This window comes from Solanum lycopersicum, chromosome 2, assembly GCF_036512215.1.
Source record: "Solanum lycopersicum chromosome 2, SLM_r2.1".
In the NCBI taxonomy this organism is placed as follows: domain Eukaryota; kingdom Viridiplantae; phylum Streptophyta; class Magnoliopsida; order Solanales; family Solanaceae; genus Solanum; species Solanum lycopersicum.
Window position 1 is genome coordinate 58,620,995 of NC_090801.1, and position 22,257 is coordinate 58,643,251.

The following is a 22,257-nucleotide window of genomic DNA, read 5'->3' on the forward strand; positions in this document are numbered from 1 at the left end:
GATTGCATGAATTGGCTAAGATGCTGGACACTATATGCTATATCCATCCTTGTATTAGCAAGAAAATTAATCTTTCCCACTAGCTTTCTGTATTGAGTAGGATCTGATAGTAGTTTACCTTCTGTGAGCCTCAGTTTTTCAGTAGGATCCAAAGGTGAAGTGGTAGACTTGTAATGCACAGAATCAAACTCCTTCAAAAGATGAAGGGTGAACTTTCTTTGTGAAATGAGAACACCATCCTGCTTGTACAATATCTCTAATCCAAGAAAATAGTGTAATCTTCCTAAGTCCTTTATTCTGAATTTCTCATGCAAGAAGAACTTCAAGGACTCAATCTCCTTTATACCAGTGCCAGTTAAGATGATATCATCAACATATACAGCTACAAACACCAAAGATTTGCCATTTTTCTTGTAAAACAGTGAGTAATCACTGTCTGAATGAATGTAACCTTTTGAACAAAGGCTGGTGGCCAGCTTTTCATACCATTGTCTACTAGCCTGTTTTAAGCCATATAAAGACTTCTTTAACTTGCAAACCATGTCATTACTATCCACTACTAGTCCTGGGGGTAAAGCCATATACACCTCTTCATTCAAGTCACCATGTAGGAAGGCATTATTAACATCCAACTGATACAAGTTCCAACCTTTCTTAACTGCTAATGAAATGAGTGTTCTGACTGTAGTCATTTTTACCACAGGTGAGAAAGTTTCATTGTAGTCTATCCCAGCTTGTTGAGTGTATCCCTTCACCACTAATCTAGCCTTGTACCTCTCTATGCTCCCATTTGCCTTATGCTTGATCTTATACACCCATTTACATTCAATAGCATTCTTTTCCTTTGGCATCTTAACTAGTTCCCAAGTGTTATTAGCATGTAATGCATCGAATTCTTATCTCATTGCTGCTTGCCAGGCTGGATTCAGGATTGTCTCTTCATAAGATGTGGGTTCAATATCATGTGAAACATTATGAATTAACTGCTGACTCTCAGAACAAAGTGTGGAGAAACAGATATGGTTAGGGTGATTTGTGAATGAGGTTAGTGACTGCTGAGAATCAGTAGTATTATTTATAGGTGAAGAGGATTGTAGTTGTTGGGAAAGACAAGGCACTAACAAAGAATGCCTGACAGGATAACAGCGGAAGAATGCCCAAGTCTATACTTTCCCTTTTCGATTTGAACCAAGAGAAGACAAACAACCACAAGCAATATGATAGTAAGGCAGCAATTAATTCAATCAAACAAATATAACAAGACAATAATAAACCAATCACACAAGACACCGAGATTTACGTAGAAAACCCTTCGATGTGAAGAGTAAAAAACCACGGGACCAAAAGCTCCACTATAATCACCAAGAGTTACAATATTGTTCTCCAAAATTGGCCACAAAACAAGTGCCAAACAACGAGCAACAACAAAATAAGATTGCACCAAATCTAGAGAATTAAAGGAGCAAAATCACCAATTTCGCAGCTACTATTCACAACATCAAAACTGAAGCTGCAGGCCACCAAATCCAACTCTGTCAGTTCCTAATCAAAGATTGAGATGAAGATAATATACTGTCCAAAAATCAGCTCAATCAGACAAGAAACGAAGCGGGAATCGCAATTTGAAGTTGGCTGTTAGGGCTGAATTTTGACTGCGAAAATCTGCTCTTTTTCTCTCTTTTTGGCTGCTAAAAAACTCTCCGTGTATTTGAAAATAAGACCTAAATAGGCTTATATTTGCCTCATAAGAATGGGCCTATGGGCAAAAATGGGTTGGTCCAAATTGGGCTTTTATTTATCCACATAGGAATGGAAAAAGACCCATAACCCAACAATTCTCCCCCTCACGACTATGTGGAGGAGACCGCCATCCCGGCGACCATGCAACAATCTTCAAACTTCCCTTTTGGCAAAGCTTTAGTCATCATATCGGAACCATTGTCATTTGTATGAATCTTTTCAAGCTCAAGCAACTTAGAATCCAACACATCTCGAATCCAATGGTATCTCACATCAATGTGTTTAGACCGACCATGGAACGTAGAATTCTTGCCAAGATGTATAGCACTTTGACTGTCACAATAAAGTACATACCTCTCTTGAGCACAACCAAGTTCCCCCAAGAATCTCTTCATCCAAAGCAATTCTTTACAAGCTTCAACGATAACAATAAGCTCAGCTTCTGTAGTAAATAGAGCAACACATTTTTGCAACCTAGATTGCCAAGATACAGCTCCCCAAGCAAAAGTAACCAAGTACCCTGAAGTAGACTTGCGAGTATCAACATCACCAGCCATGTCTGAATCAGTATAACCACAAAGAATAGGCTTCCCTATACCAAAACACAAACTCAGACTAGAAGTGCCACAGAGATATCTCATAACCCACTTCACAGCATTCCAATGTTCTCTTCCCGGATTAGAAAGAAAACGGCTAACAACTCCAGCAGCGTGAGCAATATCCGGTCTTGTACAAACCATCGCATACATCAAACTACCAACAGCTAAAGCATAAGGAACTTTCTTCATATCTTCCTTCTCATCATCACTAGAAGGACACTGTTTCGTGCTCAATTTGAAGTGCATAGCTAAAGGTGTACTGACAACCTTAGCTTTGTCCATGCTGAATCTGTGAAGTACTTTCTGAATGTACTTCTCTTGTAATAATACCAATTTCTTGGCCTTTCTATCACGGACAATCTGCATGCCAAGAATCTGCCTTGCTGGTCCTAAGTCTTTCATAGCAAAAGACTTACTCAACTCTTGCTTCAACTTCTGAATCCTGCAAGTATTATGACCAACAACAAGCATGTCATCAACATAAAGCAACACAATAATAAAGTCACCATCAGAGAACTTTTGCACAAAAACACAATGGTCTGAAGAAGTCTTCTTGAAGCCCTGCTGACTCATAAAAGAACCAAACTTCCTGTACCACTGCCTGGGAGCTTGTTTCAAACCATACAAGCTCTTCTTCAATTTGCAAACATAATTCTCTTTACCCTTGACTTCAAAACCTTCTGGTTGCTCTATATAAATTTCTTCATCTAAGTCACCATGGAGGAAAGCAGTTTTAACATCCATTTGCTCAATCTCTAAATCTAGACTTGCAGCCAAGCCTAGAACCACACGAATGGATGACATCTTCACAACTGGAGAGAATATCTCATCAAAATCAACTCCCTTTTTCTGATTAAATCCCTTGACAACTAATCTAGCTTTGTACCGTGGAACTGGATTACCATCTTCGTGTTTCACCCGAAAAACCCACCTGTTTTTCAAAGCTTTTCTGTCTTTAGGTAACTTAACCAAATCAAAGGTATGATTATCATGCAAGGATTTAATCTCATCTTCCATAGCATCAAACCACCTTTCTTTTTCTTCACTTTCCATGGCCTCATCAAGACTCTCAGGTTCTCCCCCGTCAGTCAAGAGTACATACTCATTGGGAGAATAACGAGATGAAGGAATTCTCTCTCTACTAGATCGTCTGAGAGAACTCTCTGGAGCATCTATAATTGGTTGTTGGACAACCACATCATCTTGAACTGGAGCATCAACAACATCATGCCGGTCATTCTGAACATGATCACCATCTTCATTATCAACTTGATTTTCATCATTATGAAGATTTTCTTCCGATGCAATAGTCAAAGGAACAGGATCAACATCAACTAAGCTCTCACTACTCTGAAAATCAGCCTTGTCAGCTTTGTCAAAATCTTCAATTGTTTGGTCTTCAAAGAACACAACATCACGGCTTCTAACAAGTTTCTTCTCAACAGGATCATAGAAACGATAGCCAAATTCATCTTGACCATAACCAATAAAGATACACTGCCTAGTTTTAACATCCAACTTTGACCTTTCATCCTTAGGAACATGTACAAAGGCTTTACACCCAAAGACTCTAAGATGATCATAAGAAACATTCTTACCAGTCCAAACTCTGTCAGGGACATCACCATCTAAAGCAACAGCAGGAGATAAATTGATAACATAAGCAGCAGTATTAAGTGCTTCTGCCCAAAAGGAATCTGACAGCTTAGCATCTGAAAGCATATATCTAACCCTCTCAACTAGAATTCTGTTCATCCTCTCTGTTAAACCATTTAACTAAGGAGTCTTTGGAGGAGTTTTCTGATGCCTAATACCCTGCTCTCTGCAATATCTATCAAAAGGACCAATATACTCACCACCATTATCTGAGCGGATGCATTTCAAAGTCTTCCCTGTTTGTCTTTCAACCAAGGCCTGAAAACCCTTGAACACATCAAGTACTTGATCCTTGGACTTCAAAGGAAATACCCAGAGTTTGCGAGAATGATCATCAATAAAAGTCACAAAGTAAAGTGCACCACCATGAGATCTTACCTTAAAAGGACCACATAAATCAGAATGTACCAACTCCAGCAAATCAAGCTTTCTTGAAGGCGGATGACTCTGAAAAAAAACTCTTTTCTGTTTACCGGCTAAGCAATGAACACATTTCTTCAACTTTGCTTGTTTCACTCCAGAAAGCAAATTTTTCTTAGCCAAACTATCAATCCCCTTCTCGCTCATATGACTCAGCCTTCTATGCCATAACTCTGATGAAGTATCATTCTCCACCAAATTTACTGAGTCTCTGGACATGGAGCCCTGAAATACATACAAGTTAGACAACTTGTCACCACGGGCCACAACCATCAAACCTCTAGTAAGCTTCCACTGGCCAGCACCAAGTGTATTAACATAACCCTCATCATTAAGATATCCCACAGAAATCAAATTCAAGCGAACATCTGGAGCATGCTTGACATTATTAAGAACTAGTTTGGAACCATTGTTACTTTCCAAACAAACTGTCCCAATGCCAATAACTTCAACTTCATGATTATTGCCCATTTTCAACGTTCCAAAATTACCTGGAGTATAAGAAGAAAATAATTCCTTCTTTGGCGTGACATGAGAAGTAGCACCAGAATCCACAAACCAGCTAGACTCATCACGAACAAGATTAATGACATTTTCATCACAAGAAACAAGAAGATCATTATTAGCAACAACAGCAACACGATTTTCATTATCGCCTTCTCTCTTTTGTTGTCTCATATCTCTCTTTTGCTTGTAACAATATTTCATGATATGCCCATTCTTGTGGCAATAGTCACATGTAGTATTCTTGTATTTAGACTTTGACTTGCTTCTACTTTTACCTCTATCATTTTGACCTCTGGACTTGTTTCTCCCCCAATCTTTAACCAAAACATCGGAGTGTGAAGCTGAAGAAGATGAGGCTTGAGATCTTCTTCTCATTTCTTCATTCAAGACACCACTCTTAGTATATTCCATGGTTATAACACCACTGGGAGCAGAATTAGTTAAAGAAACTCGAAGAGTTTCCCAAGAGTCTGGCAGAGTATTAAGAAGCCAAAGTCCCTGTATCTCATCATCAAACTTTACACCCATTCCGGATAGCTGGTCAAGAATACCCTGAAAATCATTAATATGATCAGAAATAGGAGTGCCCTCTTTATACCTGATATTCATTAATTGTTTCAATAGGAACAACTTGTTGTTGCCAGTCTTCAAAGCATAAAGTGTCTCGAGCTTGTCCCACAAACTTTTGGCATGTGTCTCATTCACAATATGATTTCTAACATTATCTTCAACTCATTGTCTAATATAGCCACAAACCTGCAGATGCTCAAATTCCCATTCTTCATCATTCAAAGACTGAGGCTTATTAGAAGCAAACACAGGTAAATGCATCTTCTTGACAAATAGAAGATCTTTCATCTTGCCTTTCCAAATATGATAGTTACTACCATTTAAACACACCATTTTGCTCATATTTGCCTCCATCATTCAAAATGACAATCAACAATAACCAATGCTCTGATACCACTTTGTTGGGAAAGACAAGACACTAACAAAGAATGCCTGACAGGATAACAGCGGAAGAATACCCAAGTCTATACTTTCCCTTTTCGATTTGAACCAAGAGAAGACAAACAACCACAAGCAATATGATAGTAAGGCAGCAATTAATTCAATCAAACAAATATAACAAGACAATAATAAACCAATCACACAAGACACCGAGATTTACGTAGAAAACCCTTCGATGTGAAGAGTAAAAAACCACGGGACCAAAAGCTCCACTATAATCACCAAGAGTTACAATATTGTTCTCCAAAATTGTCCACAAAACAAGTGCCAAACAACGAGCAACAACAAAATAAGATTGCACCAAATCTAGAGAATTAAAGGAGCAAAATCACCAATTTCGCAGCTACTATTCACGACAGCAAAACTGAAGCTGCAGGCCACCAAATCCAACTCTGTCAGTTCCTAATCAAAGATTGAGATGAAGATAATATGTTGTCCAAAAATCAGCTCAATCGGACAAGAAACGAAATGGGAATCGCAATTAGAAGTTGGTTGTTAGGGCTGAATTTTGACTGCGAAAATCTGCTCTTTTTCTCTCTTTTTGGCTGCTAAAAAACTCTCCGTGTATTTGAAAATAAGACCTAAATAGGCTTATATTTGCCTCATAAGAATGGGCCTATGGGCAAAAATGGGTTGGTCCAAATTGAGCTTTTATTTATCCACATAGGAAGGGAAAAAGACCCATAACCCAACAGTAGTTTAGGTAATGAATAGGTGTAGTCTTTTAAATATCTTGGAGGATGACAAGATCTTGTTGTTCTTCTAGGTGTAAGGGATGCACTATCAAGGACAGGCACATTTGATTCTATAGGGGTTGTTGTGTATTCATTTGTAGGTGTAACAACAGGTAGATTTGGTTCAAGAGAAGATATTGTAGGCTCAGTTGTAGGTGTATTTTCAGATGTAGAATCTTGATCAAAAATGACTTCATCCAGTGTGTGGTAATTCAACATTTCATCATTAATAGAAGTAGTTGTTTTACTAGACATGCAAGGCAACTTATCAGAATAATGAACAACTAGATGCAATACAGAATTAAAACTGGAACCAGTAGGAGCAATAACAAAAGGAAGAACAGTTTCATAGAAAAGAACATCTCTAGACACATGAATTCTCTTGGTAGCCAAATTTAGAACCTTGTACCCTTTTGTATTAAAAGGATATCCAATAAAGATGTGAGGCACAGCCCTTGGTTCAAATTTGTCCTTATGAGTCTTTAAAGTAGTTGGAAAACAAAGGCATCCAAAATTTCTAAGATGTGAATAGACTGGTTTCTTTTGATATAACAATTCATATGGAGATTTTCCTTGAAGTAATTTAGTAGGCAATCTATTAATCAAGGTATGTGGCAGTTAGTACACATTCTCCCCAATATCTCATAGGCAATTTTGATTGAAATAATAGTGTTCTTGCTGTCTCAAGAAGGTATTTGTGTTTCCTTTCTACAACTCCATTTTGTTGTGGTGTGTAAGGACATGTTTTCTGATGTATTATGCCTTTCTCTTGGAAGAAACATGTTGCCTCAGAACTTGAGAATTCTAAATCATTATCAGACATGATGATTTTCAATCTAGTATGAATTGATTTTCTATTAAGGATATGAAAGCTTTTATAGTATGTAGAGCATTACTTTTACACCTAAGAAGCTGTGTCCAAGTAGCTCTACTGTAGTCATCTACCATAGTTAAGAAGTAGTGATAACCATCATGTGTTTGTACATTATAAGGTCCACATAAATCAACATGCAATAGTTCAAATATTGAACTAGTTGCAGTCACACTTTCTGGAAATGGCATTCTAGTTTGTCTAGCCATTGGACAAATTGTGCATGTGAATGGCTGCTTGTTGGAAAATTTTAATGGGATAGTAGATATATTTTTCATCTTTACAAAGGGTACATGTCCTAATCTAGCATGCCACAAGAATTCATTGTCTTGACTGACAGAAAGATTAGCAACTGAACTTGAGAAATGATCACTAGAACAGGCTTCTTTATTGACAGTATGAGAAGGCTTTATACATGGTAATGAAGACCTTTTACAGTAGTTAAGAAGAGAAACAGATTGAGATCTTTGATAAGAAGCAGGATCATCATTTGCAGATACAATGTGACACTTTGGACAAAAGAAATACAAACCATTCTTTGCCTTACCAAGTGCCAGAGGGCTCTTCAGAGAAGGGCCCTGCAGTAAGCAAGAACCATTGTTAAAACTGACTACTCCTTTGAGTTGATTAGCTAAACAATAAATTGATATTAAGTTGAACTTGAAGCTAGGTATGTACAACACTTTATACAGAATTAATGTTGAATTCAAACACACATCACCAATTTCAGTCACTTTAACTTTGTATCCATTTGGTAAGGTGATTAGGAAAGGATAGGGTAGAGTCTTAAGGCTTGTGAGATTGTCTTTTGTGAAGGTCATATGATGAGATGCCCCTGAATCAATGATCCAAGAGCCAGCAGTCAATTTATTACACTTACATGACAAATCACCTATCTTACTTAGTGAAGAGTGGCAAGCAAGTATACCTGCTAGGCTTGCAGCTCCACTTGACACATGATTTGAGTAATCAGATTCATTCCCCACATGCAAGGTTCCAAGTAGATTGAGTAATTGTTCATATTGACCCTTTGACAAATTCATTGGTACTTGTTTTCCCTGCTCAAAATTCTCTTCACATTGACCACTATCACCTTCAGAAGTGTGTACATTTGTTGCAGATCCTTTGCCTCTTCCTCTTGGATTTCTTGTGTTAGTTGGATAGCCATGGAGTTTGTAGCACCTGTCTTTGACATGTCCAGATCGTTTGCAATATTCACAAAACATGTTTGATCTATTTCCAGTATTAGAACTCCCTCTAAAAGCATTATTGTTGTTGTAAGCAGTGCTATTATAGTTCCCATTCCCCCTACTTGTATTCCCTCTGTAAGATCTAGAATTAGTTGCATTATTTTGAGATGACACAGAGGCATTCAGTGAGGTAGACTCCAAAACCATATGGTTTATAGGCTTCATTTCCCTTTGCTTTTCTTCCTGTGATAGAATAGCAAATGCTTGTGCCATTGTAGGCAAAATGGACATCATAAGAATGCTCCCTCGCACAGCACTGTACACTTCATTTAGCCCCATTAGAAAGTGTATGAGCCTTCTATCTTGCTCAGCCTTATGCATTTTCACCTTTCCTCCACAAGTACACACACAGCTACACTGTGAGTTCACATCAATTGTACTCATCTCCTCCCATAGTTTCTTCATTTTTGTATAGTAACCAGTGACATCTAAAGTACCTTGTACCAAATCATTTATTTCCTTCTGCAATTGATACAATTTGCATCCATTAGTCTGATCATATCGATCCTCCAATTCCTCCCACAATTCCTTAGCATTATTCACATACTGTAGACTATCTCGCAACTCTGGGGAGAGGGAATTTAGGATCCAAGATGTCACCATATCATCACATCTTTCCCACTGCATGAATAAAGGATCTGTAAAGCTTGGCTTCACTATCTTGCCATTAATGAATCCAGTTTTGTTCTTGACAGACAAGGCTCTAGGAACTGCTCGTCTCCATGATCTATAGCTAGTTCCATCAAACACCACAGGAAGCAAAGTAGAAGCAGCATTCTCAGATGGATGTAGATAGAAAGAACTATTGAAATCTGGTCGTTTCAAAGAGTTGTTGTTGTTCGCATCAGTTGAAGTGTCACCCATGGAAGCTATACAGAAACAGAGTGTACCAAATGGAAGCTAATGAATTAACAGAAGCAGGCAAAGAAAAACAGAGAAATCTAACCAGAAAATCGACTTGAACAAGAGATATCAGTGATTTTGATTAACAACTAGATCAAGAGATCTAGTGTGAGCAACCTGCTCTGATACCATGACAAAATCAGCATGTAAGCTGAGAAAATCTCATTCCTCCATTAATGGAGGTTGAGCCATTAACAGCAGCAAACGAAGAAGAAGGAGAAGAAGTTTCTTTAGAATCTATTTTCTTATCTTGATCAATGCAATGTGTGTGTGTATATACACAACAATGAACAACAAACTAACAGATTTAACAAACTATCAAAATGTAGAAAATGTGACTTCTAACTAACTTTAACTAACTACAACTAACTTTAACTAACTAGCTAATTAGTAACTAACTAATTGCTTAAGCTAATTAACTGACTAGGCAAGTTTCATCATACTTCCTCCTCCAAACTATTGCCACAAGTACAAAATAAACTAAAATTTTAGCAGCTAATACCAATATGAGGCCTGCTTGGACCTTTTCCCTAAAACTGAATACTGAATGTCCATTGTCCACAACAGCAAAACTTAATTGGACCTTTTCCCTATAACTAAAGCAAAAGAGTGGTTCAGTTTGAATGCTAAGAGACAGGAGAAGTCGTATAAGGATAAAAATAAACATGAGAATAAGCTATTTTTGGAATGGCACACATATTAATTTCTGAATAGCAAGAAAAGAGGGAGCTGTCACAATTCTGAGCATGCCACCACAAACCTAATACATACATAAAAACAGCTCATCACAAGCCTTATTCCATACATAAAAGATAGCTCATCACAAGCTTTCAGCAATAAGGTTCAAGACATCCTGAGCTTATGGAAACAAATAATAATGTTGAGAGAGCCAATGAACTCTTCAAAGCACAGGCTCATATTTACAAACATGCATTTGCTTATGCAAATTCCATGGCCCTGAATTGTGCCATTCAGTTAGGCATACCAGATATTATTCATAACCACAAAAAACCAATCACTCTTCCTGATCTACTTTCAGGACTCAAACTTCCCTCATCAAAATCAAATGCCATTCATCGACTAATGCGTCTGTTGGTGCACGCTCAATTCTTTGATATAATAAAGCTCGAAGAAAACTCAGAAACAGAAGGATATGTTTTGACAACTTCTTCAAGGCTGCTTCTCAAGAGTGAAATCCCAAATTTGTTACCTTGCGTCCGACTAATGGTTGATCCTGTACTTGTCACTCCTTGGCAATTATTGGGAGAATGGTTTCACAAGAATGAAGAAGCGACGCCATTTGAGACAGCACATGGTATGCCTATGTGGGACTTCTGTGCACAAAATCCAATATTCGACACAGCTTTTAATGAAGCAATGGCTAGTGATTCCCAAATGATGAAATTAGTTGTTAAGGACTGCAGAGAAGTTTTTGAGGGACTGAACTCATTGGTTGATGTAGGAGGGGGCACTGGCGTTATAGCTAAGACCATCTTGGAGGCAATACCTCACTTGAAATGCACTGTACTTGATCTTCCACATGTTGTTGCCAACATGCCACAGACTGAGAATTTAATATATGTAGGAGGGAATATGTTTCAGTGTATTCCCCATGCTGATGCAATTTTACTTAAGGTATGCACAAAACTTTCATCCTTTAACATGTTCTAGGCTGGAATTACAATTTACAACACTGTACTTCCTCACCTAAATGCACCGTGTTAGACCTTCATGTTATTGCTAAAATGCCATAGACAGAAAATTTGAAATATTAGGTTCCATCTTTCAGTTACTATGCGGTTTCTGTATTAAAAGGCTATAGGTCATTGGTTTGTCCTATGCTTGAGAAAATATGACTCTTATGCATAATTGCAGTGATGAAGATTGTCATGTTTACAGTGTGTGTTTTTCCTGTTCATGTCAGTGTCCAAACAAAACAGTTAAGAAACTGAGAAATTATTTTTGCAGCATGTTATGCATGATTGGAGTGATGAGGATTGTGTGAAGATACTAAAGAGATGCAGAGAAGCTATCGAGGATAAAGATGAAGGAAGAAAAGGGAAGGTCCTAATCATTGACATGGTATTGGGTAGAGATGAAGAAGAAGCAAACATGACTGAAGTGAAGCTCATTTTTGATGTACTAATGATGGTTGTAACTACTGGAAGGCAGAGAACTGAGAAAGAATGGGAAAAGCTATTCACTGAGGCTGGTTTCATGAGCTACAAGATTACACCTCTCCTTGGACTAAGGTCCCTCATTCAAGTTTTCCCTTAAAATTATCTGCTCTACGTCTCTTAAGCTTTATTTGTTTTTATTAAGATTAAGACGTCTCAATCTGAATGCAAATATGAACGATGTGTCTCTAGAACGTAATAATGGTAGAGATGGTTTTTAGTGATGGTGTTGGTGGATAGTAATGACGGTGTTAATAGTTGCCATGGTGGAGGTGGTTGGCGTTGTAGTGGTTGTCAATTACACGTCCGAACGAGCTTATTACTTATTTTTGTCTATGTTTAAAGTATATTTTTATTTATTCAAACATTACAGAAATAAGTCTATTTAAACATGCTCTAAATCCTTAATCAACCATAGCCTAGTTTTGAAAGTCACAGAAAATTATAAGATCATATATACGAGCAGAAATCTCTTGCATGAATTCAACCTTCTAGATCTTTTTTTGTATTACTCGCCGGTTTCAATTGTTTCGCTGACAGAAGGTAGTCTTAGCCTAATTGATCAAGTTATTATTATGTGATTAGAAATTCATCGATCCATATAATAAAAAGAAATATATTACATAAATTGAGACAAAAGAAATACTTTTATGAATTTTAGAAATGTTTTATTACCTCTGTTTCATCTGATTAACCATCTTTGATAAGAATTTGATTCACACTTTGTGAATTAAACTTGTGCAGGGTTCAATTTTGTGAGAAAATCAAATTCCTTAACTTGCACTGATGATGCAACTAATTTTGCCTGTTCATACATTAATACATTATCGTGTGCCAACGTTCAACTATGTCATTGAAGTAAATTGAAGTAACAGCTACTTAACTAGTTCATACATGACAGCCTGTGAATTGTGATACTCATACAACCATACTTGATGATCAAGAATCTAAAAGTCTACATACACAAAAAAAATAAAAAAAATCTTAACGTTTCATTTTATTTGTCCAATCTTTTATTATTTGTTTAAAAAAGAATGATTCGTTCCTAGTTTGGCAACTCTGTAATTCTAACTTTGTACATGACATGTTTATGACCATAACATTAATACATTATTTTAGTTTAAGGACGCAAGATTCAAGTATTTTCAACAAATAAATCGGAATAGAAGGAATAGTTTAGACCATATATTATATGTTGAGCAGAATGATGGCATTGGTAGGCATAAATTTGAAGAAATAATCACATGGAGATAAGAAGTCAAGAACATAACTACTAGCTATAGGTTACTTATCAAAATTCTGTTGAGATTCCCATACAAGTTGTTAATTCTTTGCTACACATGTAAGTAAATTAGGCACAAATTATATTTATAAAAGATGCTACTTGGAATTCTTCTTAACTACTCTGGCTTCTTAGGAGGAAGAGAAGAAAAAAAAATGGTTTTCCAAAAAGAGTACCTTGATTTGTTGTTGGTCCCAAGTGGGCTCTTCATCATGTTCACTTATCATCTCTATTTGCTCTATAGATACCTTACTATCCCTCACACCACTATAATGGGCTTTGAAAACAATGACAAGAGAGCTTGGGTTGAAAGAATCATGCAGGTAAAGTATATATACATACAGAAACGGGTTCAAGATTTAAACTTGACAATTCTGGCTTTTAATTCTTCTTGTATTTGTGTTTCACGTTTGAGATACTGGATTCAATTGAACTCGTTGAATATAGGCTGCACCTAAATTGTTACTTTTACTAAATCATGCAGGCTTCAGATCCGAAAATTATAGATACAGCTCTAAATGTTTTAGGATCTAATAACAGTGCTGCAACATTCTTAGCAACAGTTTCATTATCATTGAGTTCTCTCATAGGAGCCTGGATGGCTAACAACACTCTTTTCACTAGCGTACTAATTTATGGTGACACAAGGCCAGAAACAATGTCAATCAAGTTCATAACTCTACTGATCTTCTTCTTGATGGCTTTTGCATGTTTTGTACAATCATCTAGATGCTTCATTCATGCAAATTACTTAATCACAACACCAGATACTGATATACCAATTAGTTATGTTGAATTGGCTGTCATAAGAGGAGGTGAGTTCTGGTCACTTGGGCTTAGATCACTTTATTTTGCGACAACTATGCTCCTATGGTTTTTTGGTCCTATTCCCATGTTTGTTACTTCAATTGGGATGATTATTTTCCTCCATCACCTTGACAAAAACACGAAGCAATTGCACGATCATCGCTCTTCTAGAATAAGAAAACAGGTTCACAAGAGAGTTGAAGAAGCTACAAACAGGGCAACTCTGCTTTAGGCCAAATTTCATTCTGGCTAGTACACTACATGAGGAACTTATTTGTTTAATTTGTACAAAAAAAAAAATGCCAAGTGCTAATTTTGGTGTTTTTCTTGTAATATAATTTGGTAAATAAGTTTACTTACAATCACAACCACCAAAGTCAAGAATTCAAAATGTATAAGTTACTATCATTAATTAAATATGAATGTTACTTGTAAGATTATCTATTGAATACCTTAAGCAATAGGTTCCTTTTAAGCAACAATAATTTTTTTTTGCCAATTTCATATATCACAAACACCATTCCAATTCTACCAATCTCACAAATATTCAAACAAGAACATAAGAAAGGAGAAAATAATAATAATAATAATAATAATAATAAATGGTATTCCAAAAAGAACACCTTGATATTTTCTTGGTGCCTAGTGGATTTTTCATCTTGTTTGTTTACCATCTCTTTCTTCTCCAAAGATACATCAAGAATCCTCATACTACAGTCTTTGGATTTGAGAACAATGATAAAATTGCTTGGATTCGAAAAATCATGCAGGTAAGTACTAATATATCTCCTATTTAGTCCATCATGATTTTAACGTTCGCGGTCACATATGATTTGGTTGAAATTTGAAGTTGTGTTTGGACATGAAACCACAATTATGTATTGTTACTAAGATCTAGTGTTATTTTTCAGACCGAAAACCGGGATGTTATGACAGCCTTATATGTTCTATCAGCAAATAATTCAGGAGCAACATTCTTAGCAACTGTGTGTTTAACACTAAGCTCTCTAATTGGAGCATGGATGGCAAATACTTCAACTATATTTAGTAGTGAATTGATATATGGTGATACAAAGGCATCTACTTTGTCAATTAAATATATAAGTCTTCTTGTATGTTTTTTGGTTGCATTTTCATGTTTTGTTCAATCATCAAGATGTTTAATCCATGCAAATTACCTAATTAGTATACCAAATAGTGAAGTTCCTTCAAGCTATGTGGAGTTGGCTGTGATTAGGGGAGGTGATTTTTGGTCTATTGGGCTTAGAGCTCTTTATTTTGCTATAACTTTGTTGTTATGGTTTTTTGGTCCAATTCCAATGTTTGTTACTTCAATTGGGATGGTTTTTCTTCTTCATTATCTTGATACCAACAAGAGCCCATTGGTGCAACATCATTCTTCAAGCAGGTTTAGAGAAAATCATGTTAGTTGTCAAGTGAATTAGTTAAAAATTGAATTTTGTATCTTTGAGATGTAATATAAAAGCAAAAAAGATTTCTCATTATTCCCTACATTACAATTTGTTTGTCTTGTTTTGACTTGACATTGAGTTTAAAAAAGTAGAAAAGACTTTTGAATCTCGTGATCTAAACTAAAGATATATAAAATATATCGAAATATCATTTAATTTTATTGTCTTAAACATCTTATGTGGAAAGTTATAATCAAAAAATTGTTGATCCTTCAGATCCATTTTATATCATTGTATATCTCTTTATATACAGTGATACACTGGACCTATAAATAATCTACACCCGAAATACAAATAACTCATTTATTAATTGGGATTTGGAAGCATAATTCTTCTTTCTTTTCAGGTTTAGTTAAAAACTCTAATGAATATTACCAACCGTTTGCAGTAACACTCAATTCAAACAAAGGACAATTTCACCAAACTTTTAATGATTGTCAATATGGTTTACAATTTTTCAATTGTTACTTATAGTTATTAGGTGAAATGTGATAACTTTAGTTTTATTGTAGGAGACTACTAGGAGTTCAATTATACTTTATCAACGTAACCAGCTATTTTTTGTACTTTTTGAGAAAATTCAAGAGCCTAATCCCTTACTTTTCTAAATATAAGTTACTATAATTAGTAAAGTGTTGTTCTCAATCCACAAACACAATGGCTCCTTTGGGCCTCAGGGACCTCTGGTTAGGGATCACGTGAGGACGGTGGAGTAAGGGGCTTTCGATGGGACTAATTTGAAAGTTATTCCCTTGCTAATCCCGAACCTATTACAACAAATCAATAACTGTCGTCAAGACAAATTCAGAGATGTGCTACTCTAATGCACCTTCCTACCAATGTATACATGAGCTATAATCGGGTGAGCACGTTGTTCACATGGTGTATATCTTACGTAATAGCATGCAAATCACACGAAATTATATATTTTGTAATTATTGTAATTTAAGTATAAGTTCCTAAGAAGTTGTACTTAAAACTTGACAATAGAATGAGTATTATCCCTATTTAGTTCATACACTTATAGTACTCCTAAATTAACTAACCTACATGTAGCCAGTCCATGGGCTCATGGTCTGCCAAACTTAGCCAAATGGTTCACAAAAAGACGTGCCTGGACCGTAGGTGAGCCCAACTAAGAGGTTTGGACAAAAACTTGGGACATTTCCACTTTTGGCTTTATTTTGCGCTTACTTTTAATTTTTGTCTTTCAAGATAAATACTTATTTTTTTTTCAGAGCATAAGTTTATATGTTCACATTCTAATATTGTACAAATAATGTCTCACGTCTTTAAAAAATTTATGAACTATGAGACTAAGTTCGATTGCTAATCGTAAAACTTAAAAGATCAACTCATTCAATAACAAAAATGATCATTAGCGGTATATAATTTTTAATTGTCGTTAAATATGTATTTTTAGCGGTAATTGTCACTCTTTGTATATGTCTCTAAAACCTTTAGCGACATTGATCCTAATGACATTTTGTTAATGCCGGTAAAGACTTTAGCACTCTTTATTAGTATCAATAATTAATACCACTAAAAGTTATTTTTGTTATAATAACTCTTTATTGGTATCAATAATTAATACCGCTAAAAATTATTTTTGTTATAATGAATCGTATAAAAGACACAACTTAAAAGATTAATTTATTTAAAATGAAACTGTCCAATTAAATGAAAAAGATCCCACTTTAAGATATGTAGATGGCTTCAAATGCAATATCGACGAGGCTACTAGTGTCATTTTTGTATGAGTTGCCTCTATTATTAAAAAAAATCATTACTTAAGTCATATTACATTATGAAAATAGAGGTTTACATTTTTCGGATTAAATCAATTAACTAAAATTAAATTAAATTAAAATTTTATTTGGATTGATTTTTTAATTTTTTCGATTGGTTTTGAAAAACCAAAAACACTAAACTGTGTATATATATTTATTTAAATTTATTTGAATCGGATTAGATTACTCTTTTAATCCTGAGACTTCTTATCTTTGAAAAAGTATTTGCTACTCCACCACAATGTTTTTGATCAGTCATAAGTGTATTTATTGCAATAAAGAACAATTAAAAAAGAGACAATTCAAAATGCCACTATTCAAACCTAATTCTAATTGTACGAGAAAAAATTAATTATTCTGGTCTTTCTTCAAATATAGGGGTAAAAAATCAATGTTTTCTAATTGAAATATGTTTAGCAGTTATTTTCATAATATTTAAGTTGATTCAATAAGAAAAGAAAAAAAACAATAACATTTTCATACAAAAAGAAAGTTGGAAAATTTTTCACTATTTTATTAAGAATCTCTTTTTCACTATGCAGTAACGGGGGAAAAAATTATATTTTATAGCATAATTTTTTCAATTGCTTAGCAATTTAAAAAAGATTTGAAGTGATGTGATTTGATAAAAATAATTTGGTAATTAATTCAACTTTCTTCACGAAATTTCCTTATTGGATATGACTAATTTAAATTTATATTTTAAAAGGATCAATGAAAAAGGAAAAAAAATTACCAAATAACTTACTAATTTTCTCAAACCTTATACCATTTGCTTAAGAGGAAGGAAAATCCTCACTACGTAATCAAAGATGTGTTTCAGTGATCAATGAAATCAGTATAAAATTCAGGTTAATTTTCAATAGAGAAAAAAAATAAATGATTTTATCACACATATTCAATTTATGATTGACAAAGTTACCAATATATACGTTGACAAGACAAAACAAATACTCCATAAAATTAATTAGATTATAAGAAAACTTATTCGAACATATCACCACCATTAAAAAAATTCTAAAAACTATCACACTACACTATTAGAGTGATAATAATGCAACTATATCTAACCTATAGTTTAGAGTTTCCAAACATTTTCGTCTCATTATTAGTATTATTAATAGCTTCTTTTAATTACCAATCTAATCTAAAAATATAGACATAGGGAAGATTCATTAATCATATCTAGGTTTCTTGTAGTGGCCCTTGCTTCATAACAAAAATGTAATTTGTACTAACAAACCAAAATTTAATAACACCTCCAAACCTATATTCAAATTTTACAGGCTAAGCCCTAATTATTTTTTCTTTTAAAGCTGGCTAGCCTTAAAGGCTTTAGACTCAGGCTAACTACTTTTGAAATATGATTTTTCTTTAGTTTTTGCCACTCTTAGTTATTTATTGTAAAAATACAGATTTCATTAACACATTGGATAAATTGAGGCTCCCATTTTGAAGTTATAAATAGAATGCCTAATTAATATTCTTTTTAACAATTTATATTATTTTTTTCTATTTATAGCTTTAGCTTTACTGCTGATGGCTGTTCCATCAACTGTTTGATGCTTAGAAAAAGGCTGTATTGAGAAAGAAATAGGTTGAATTTTACTGCTTAAAGTTTTAAAATATTCGAAGTAAAGATAATGTTTATACTATTATTATTCGATTGTCCCTATAAAGTCGGACGTTTGTTCCAAGTTGCAACGGCTCAAAATATATTCTAACTTTAATTTGATCGAAATTAATATAATAATATAGAACTTTGTAAAATATCTTTTAGCTCAGTACTATTTGATAGTATATTTTAAAGATATATATATATGTTCATGTGGATATTATAAATATTGAATCACTTTAAATAGTAATGAGTTCACGTGGACATATATATACTTTTAAAATATATTTATAAATAATGCACGGATAAAAGGCCCACCACAAAATTTAGTATCGTAACAACAATTTCGACAAAGTAAGAATATTTATCATACCGTTTTTTATTTTTCCTGATTAAAAAGATAAAGTAGTATTTTGAAAAAAAAATGTTTTTTTTTTTGTGTGTTCTCCTAAAATTAGAAGAGGAAAAAAATGAAGTTTGGTTAGAAACAATTTGGGTAAAACTGGAGGAATAATTCCAAAATAAGTTTTATGATTTTTAAATAATAATTACTCTCAAATTATTTGACAGTGAAACATAATAATAATAATAATCATTGTTATTTTTATTCTATTATCATGTAAACAATATTGTTAGTTACCACATCACATTTTTGAGAGTCAGCTTTAAAAATGTGTTCAAAGTTGAAAACTCCATTTATATTCAAACAATGTGAGCATAATTATAAGTTAACAATTGCAACAAACTCTCTCTCTACATTATTATTTGTCATGGTTTTTATTCTTTAAAGTCAAACTATAAAAACTTTAACTAATATTTCAATATGTATGTTTCATCATATTGATATAAAATTGTAAATTATAATACTTTTCGTATGATTTTTTAATATCTAAATTTTTTTATATAATATATCAAATTAATTAATCTAATATAACTTTAAAATTAGTCAAATTAATTTTAGAAAAAGCATAACATAACAAATAAAAGTGAAAAGAAAGAGGAGATATTGTCACTCTGAGTATCCTACTATTTTGTACGTACAAGGTTCATTTACATATATGTAACATAATACTTATTAAAGTAAAACACACTTAAATGAGAACCCTCTACCTTAGTACTACTCTACCTAGAAATAAATTGTATTTATTTCTACTACTTATTCATGAGTGCTGCCTAACAAATAGAAATTTAACGTTGCAAATTGTAAGGATTTGGCGTACAATATGTTATGTATACTTACTTGTCAAGGTGCTTTACATATGTACGTAAGTTGACTGAAGTTTAAATGTTTAATTTAATGTTATAAACCTAACTTTTATAAAGTGGATCCTTAGTTAGTTTAACTCACGAGTACGTCCGATAATATATATCTCAAACAATTATACGAACTCAATATTTATATCAAACTATACTAACCAAAATAGTTAGAGTAAAGTGAAAATATGTTAAACTTAACAATGATAATTAAGAGAGGCATTATACGCAAACAATTATCATGCGTATAGTTTCACATATTTTTGTACAAACCCACCAAAATAAATTTGAGAATGCGAAGAAACTGTGTTTATTGAAAGTATATATGTTCTTCAATCAACAAGGTTGCGTTGGACAGTGGCGAAGTAAAATTTCATTACAAGTGTTAAAAATATATACACGGGAAGTAGTTAAATGGATTAAATATTTACTATATATAAAATTATTTTATCCTTTTTTTTATATAATATTTTGCCAAAAAAGGTTAAGATGAACCCCTTACCACTATTTGGCTTCACCCCTGATAGTGAATATTCATCTGTCCTCAATTATTTGTCTATTTTTCTTTTTAGGTGTCCCTTGTTTGTAACAAATTTCAATGTGACAGAAAATAAATTGCAATCACAAATAAATTAAAAAGAAACATGATTTTATTGATCAAAATAAACTACGGGTACAATTCTATTAATTCCTTGACTACTTCTCTTAGGATTTATTCATGATTCGAGGGCCATTAGTGGCGTATTTCTCGAACGACCTCTCTATATGAATAATCTATCAATTTGTGGAGTATTCGAGATCTTGATCTCTTTATGAAATTTTCGAGAGGTCTTTTAAGTGAATTTAATACCCGCATAAACTAGGATTTAATAGCATTAAAGAATCATAATTTGAGTTGAACACCATTTGTAGAGTCTCAACTCAAATTGAACTCATCTAGTAGAGTCCCACAAAATTTCAATGTATACATCCCTAATCAAGAATATACAATTAACTACTTTTAAAAAATAAAAAAAGTAAAACTTTTTGAATTTCTTAAATTTTTAATTCATTCACTTTATTATTAATACGAATAAAATGATAAATTTATCATATCAATAATTATTTTCTCAATAAATATGTTAATTTAAAAATAGACAAACAAATAGGAACATAAGATAACATATACTTTTCCAAAAGGCATATGTTTGAGCTCCCTTTAGTATGAGTCGCTTTTGTCAAAAAGACATTTTAACACTAATATAATATTTTCTAACATGACTTACGTTAGATCGAACTCAAATACAAATAATAACAAACACTAAATAAAAAAATAAATCGAAAAAAATGAGTTAATTGAAATGAAATATTTTCACAGGCACGACTTTAGCCAGCATCAGTGCAGCAAAGTAACTGAGTCAGTAGCTGAAGCTCACACCCACTGCCTCAGACAAAGACCGGTCTAGTTCCTTTTGGCAAACCGTACTACTCTCCCGTTATTAACCAATCATTTATTGCCACGTTACCCCTCCAACCTCGTAATAAGAGTTGCAATATTTCACCTTTTTTTTCCTTTTTTTTCCGTCTTAATTTATGTGAGCATTAACAAAAAAATAATATAATTAAATTAGTCTATGATTATTTATACGGCTATAAACTATTTAATCAAAAAAAATAAAAATAAGAAAATTAAATTGATAACATTTTTTGGAGAAAAAACAAATAAAAAATGTACCAAATAAATTGAGATTGATAAAAATATTGTCTATCGTCTTTTTGTTTAAATAATGTTTATCGAATTGACTGATTCAAATTTTAAAATACCTTATAAATAATTAATTCAGTGTTTGAGTTATAAATATTGAAAATGTTACTCACTAGTAAGTAATTTTGTAAAAACATGTTTGATAATTTTTTATTATTGAATCACTATTATTATTTTAACAAATATTATTTTCAAAAAAATAAATAGTATAGGAAGAAAAAGTGAATAACAAAAAACAAAAAATAACTAAAAGAGCGTAGAGTTCTATTTTTAAATAATTAAGTAAAATATTTCTATGAAAGTAAAAGTACTTATTAACTGGAAAGTCATACGAATTTTAAGTATTTAGCAAATGTGTAATTATATTAAAAAGTAAATATAACTTCTCCTTTTTAAAAAAAAATAAATAAATTACCCATAGTAAA

General features: G+C 33.4%; 3 protein-coding genes and 1 long non-coding RNA gene across 4 annotated transcripts; 3 read left to right on the forward strand and 1 right to left on the reverse strand.

Annotated features, from left to right (window-relative positions):
- Nucleotides 1-1,446: 1,446 nt before the first annotated feature.
- Nucleotides 1,447-9,652, reverse strand: LOC138342179 (uncharacterized). Its single transcript, XM_069294385.1, has 6 exons — nucleotides 8,467-9,652; nucleotides 8,255-8,373; nucleotides 7,877-8,116; nucleotides 6,715-7,147; nucleotides 2,163-2,299; nucleotides 1,447-1,542 (listed from the first exon to the last, which is right to left on the reverse strand). Exons 1-6 carry the CDS (start codon nucleotides 9,650-9,652, stop codon nucleotides 1,447-1,449), a joined length of 2,211 nt encoding a protein of 736 aa, XP_069150486.1.
- A 797-nt stretch (nucleotides 9,653-10,449) lies between these two features.
- On the forward strand, nucleotides 10,450-12,258 carry LOC101264992 (trans-resveratrol di-O-methyltransferase). Its single transcript, XM_004232879.5, has 2 exons — nucleotides 10,450-11,326; nucleotides 11,660-12,258. Exons 1-2 carry the CDS (start codon nucleotides 10,553-10,555, stop codon nucleotides 11,966-11,968), a joined length of 1,083 nt encoding a protein of 360 aa, XP_004232927.1. The 5' UTR covers nucleotides 10,450-10,552; the 3' UTR covers nucleotides 11,969-12,258.
- A 931-nt stretch (nucleotides 12,259-13,189) lies between these two features.
- On the forward strand, nucleotides 13,190-14,392 carry LOC101249987 (uncharacterized). Its single transcript, XM_004233793.5, has 2 exons — nucleotides 13,190-13,473; nucleotides 13,635-14,392. Exons 1-2 carry the CDS (start codon nucleotides 13,246-13,248, stop codon nucleotides 14,187-14,189), a joined length of 783 nt encoding a protein of 260 aa, XP_004233841.2. The 5' UTR covers nucleotides 13,190-13,245; the 3' UTR covers nucleotides 14,190-14,392.
- Nucleotides 14,393-14,462: 70 nt separating this feature from the next.
- LOC138341801 (uncharacterized) lies at nucleotides 14,463-15,469 on the forward strand. Its single transcript, XR_011214745.1, has 2 exons — nucleotides 14,463-14,727; nucleotides 14,869-15,469. It is a non-coding gene; the product is annotated as an uncharacterized lncRNA (long non-coding RNA).
- The last annotated feature ends 6,788 nt before the right edge of the window (nucleotides 15,470-22,257 follow it).

Bases quoted from the DNA above. Each gene is read 5' to 3' on its own strand.
- LOC138342179 (XM_069294385.1), bottom strand. From the start codon at position 9,652: ATGGGTGACACTTCAACTGATGCGAACAACAACAACTCTTTGAAACGA. The intron at 8,117-8,254 runs GTGTGTTTGAAT...TGCTTACTGCAG, and splicing joins AAGTGACTGAAATTGGTGAT to GGCCCTTCTCTGAAGAGCCC. The intron at 2,300-6,714 runs GTGCATCCCTTA...ATACTGATTCAG, and splicing joins AAATGTGCCTGTCCTTGATA to ACATGGCTGGTGATGTTGAT.
- LOC101264992 (XM_004232879.5), top strand. From the start codon at position 10,553: ATGGAAACAAATAATAATGTTGAGAGAGCCAATGAACTCTTCAAAGCA. The intron at 11,327-11,659 runs GTATGCACAAAA...TTATTTTTGCAG, and splicing joins CTGATGCAATTTTACTTAAG to CATGTTATGCATGATTGGAG.
- LOC101249987 (XM_004233793.5), top strand. From the start codon at position 13,246: ATGCTACTTGGAATTCTTCTTAACTACTCTGGCTTCTTAGGAGGAAGA. The intron at 13,474-13,634 runs GTAAAGTATATA...TAAATCATGCAG, and splicing joins GGGTTGAAAGAATCATGCAG to GCTTCAGATCCGAAAATTAT.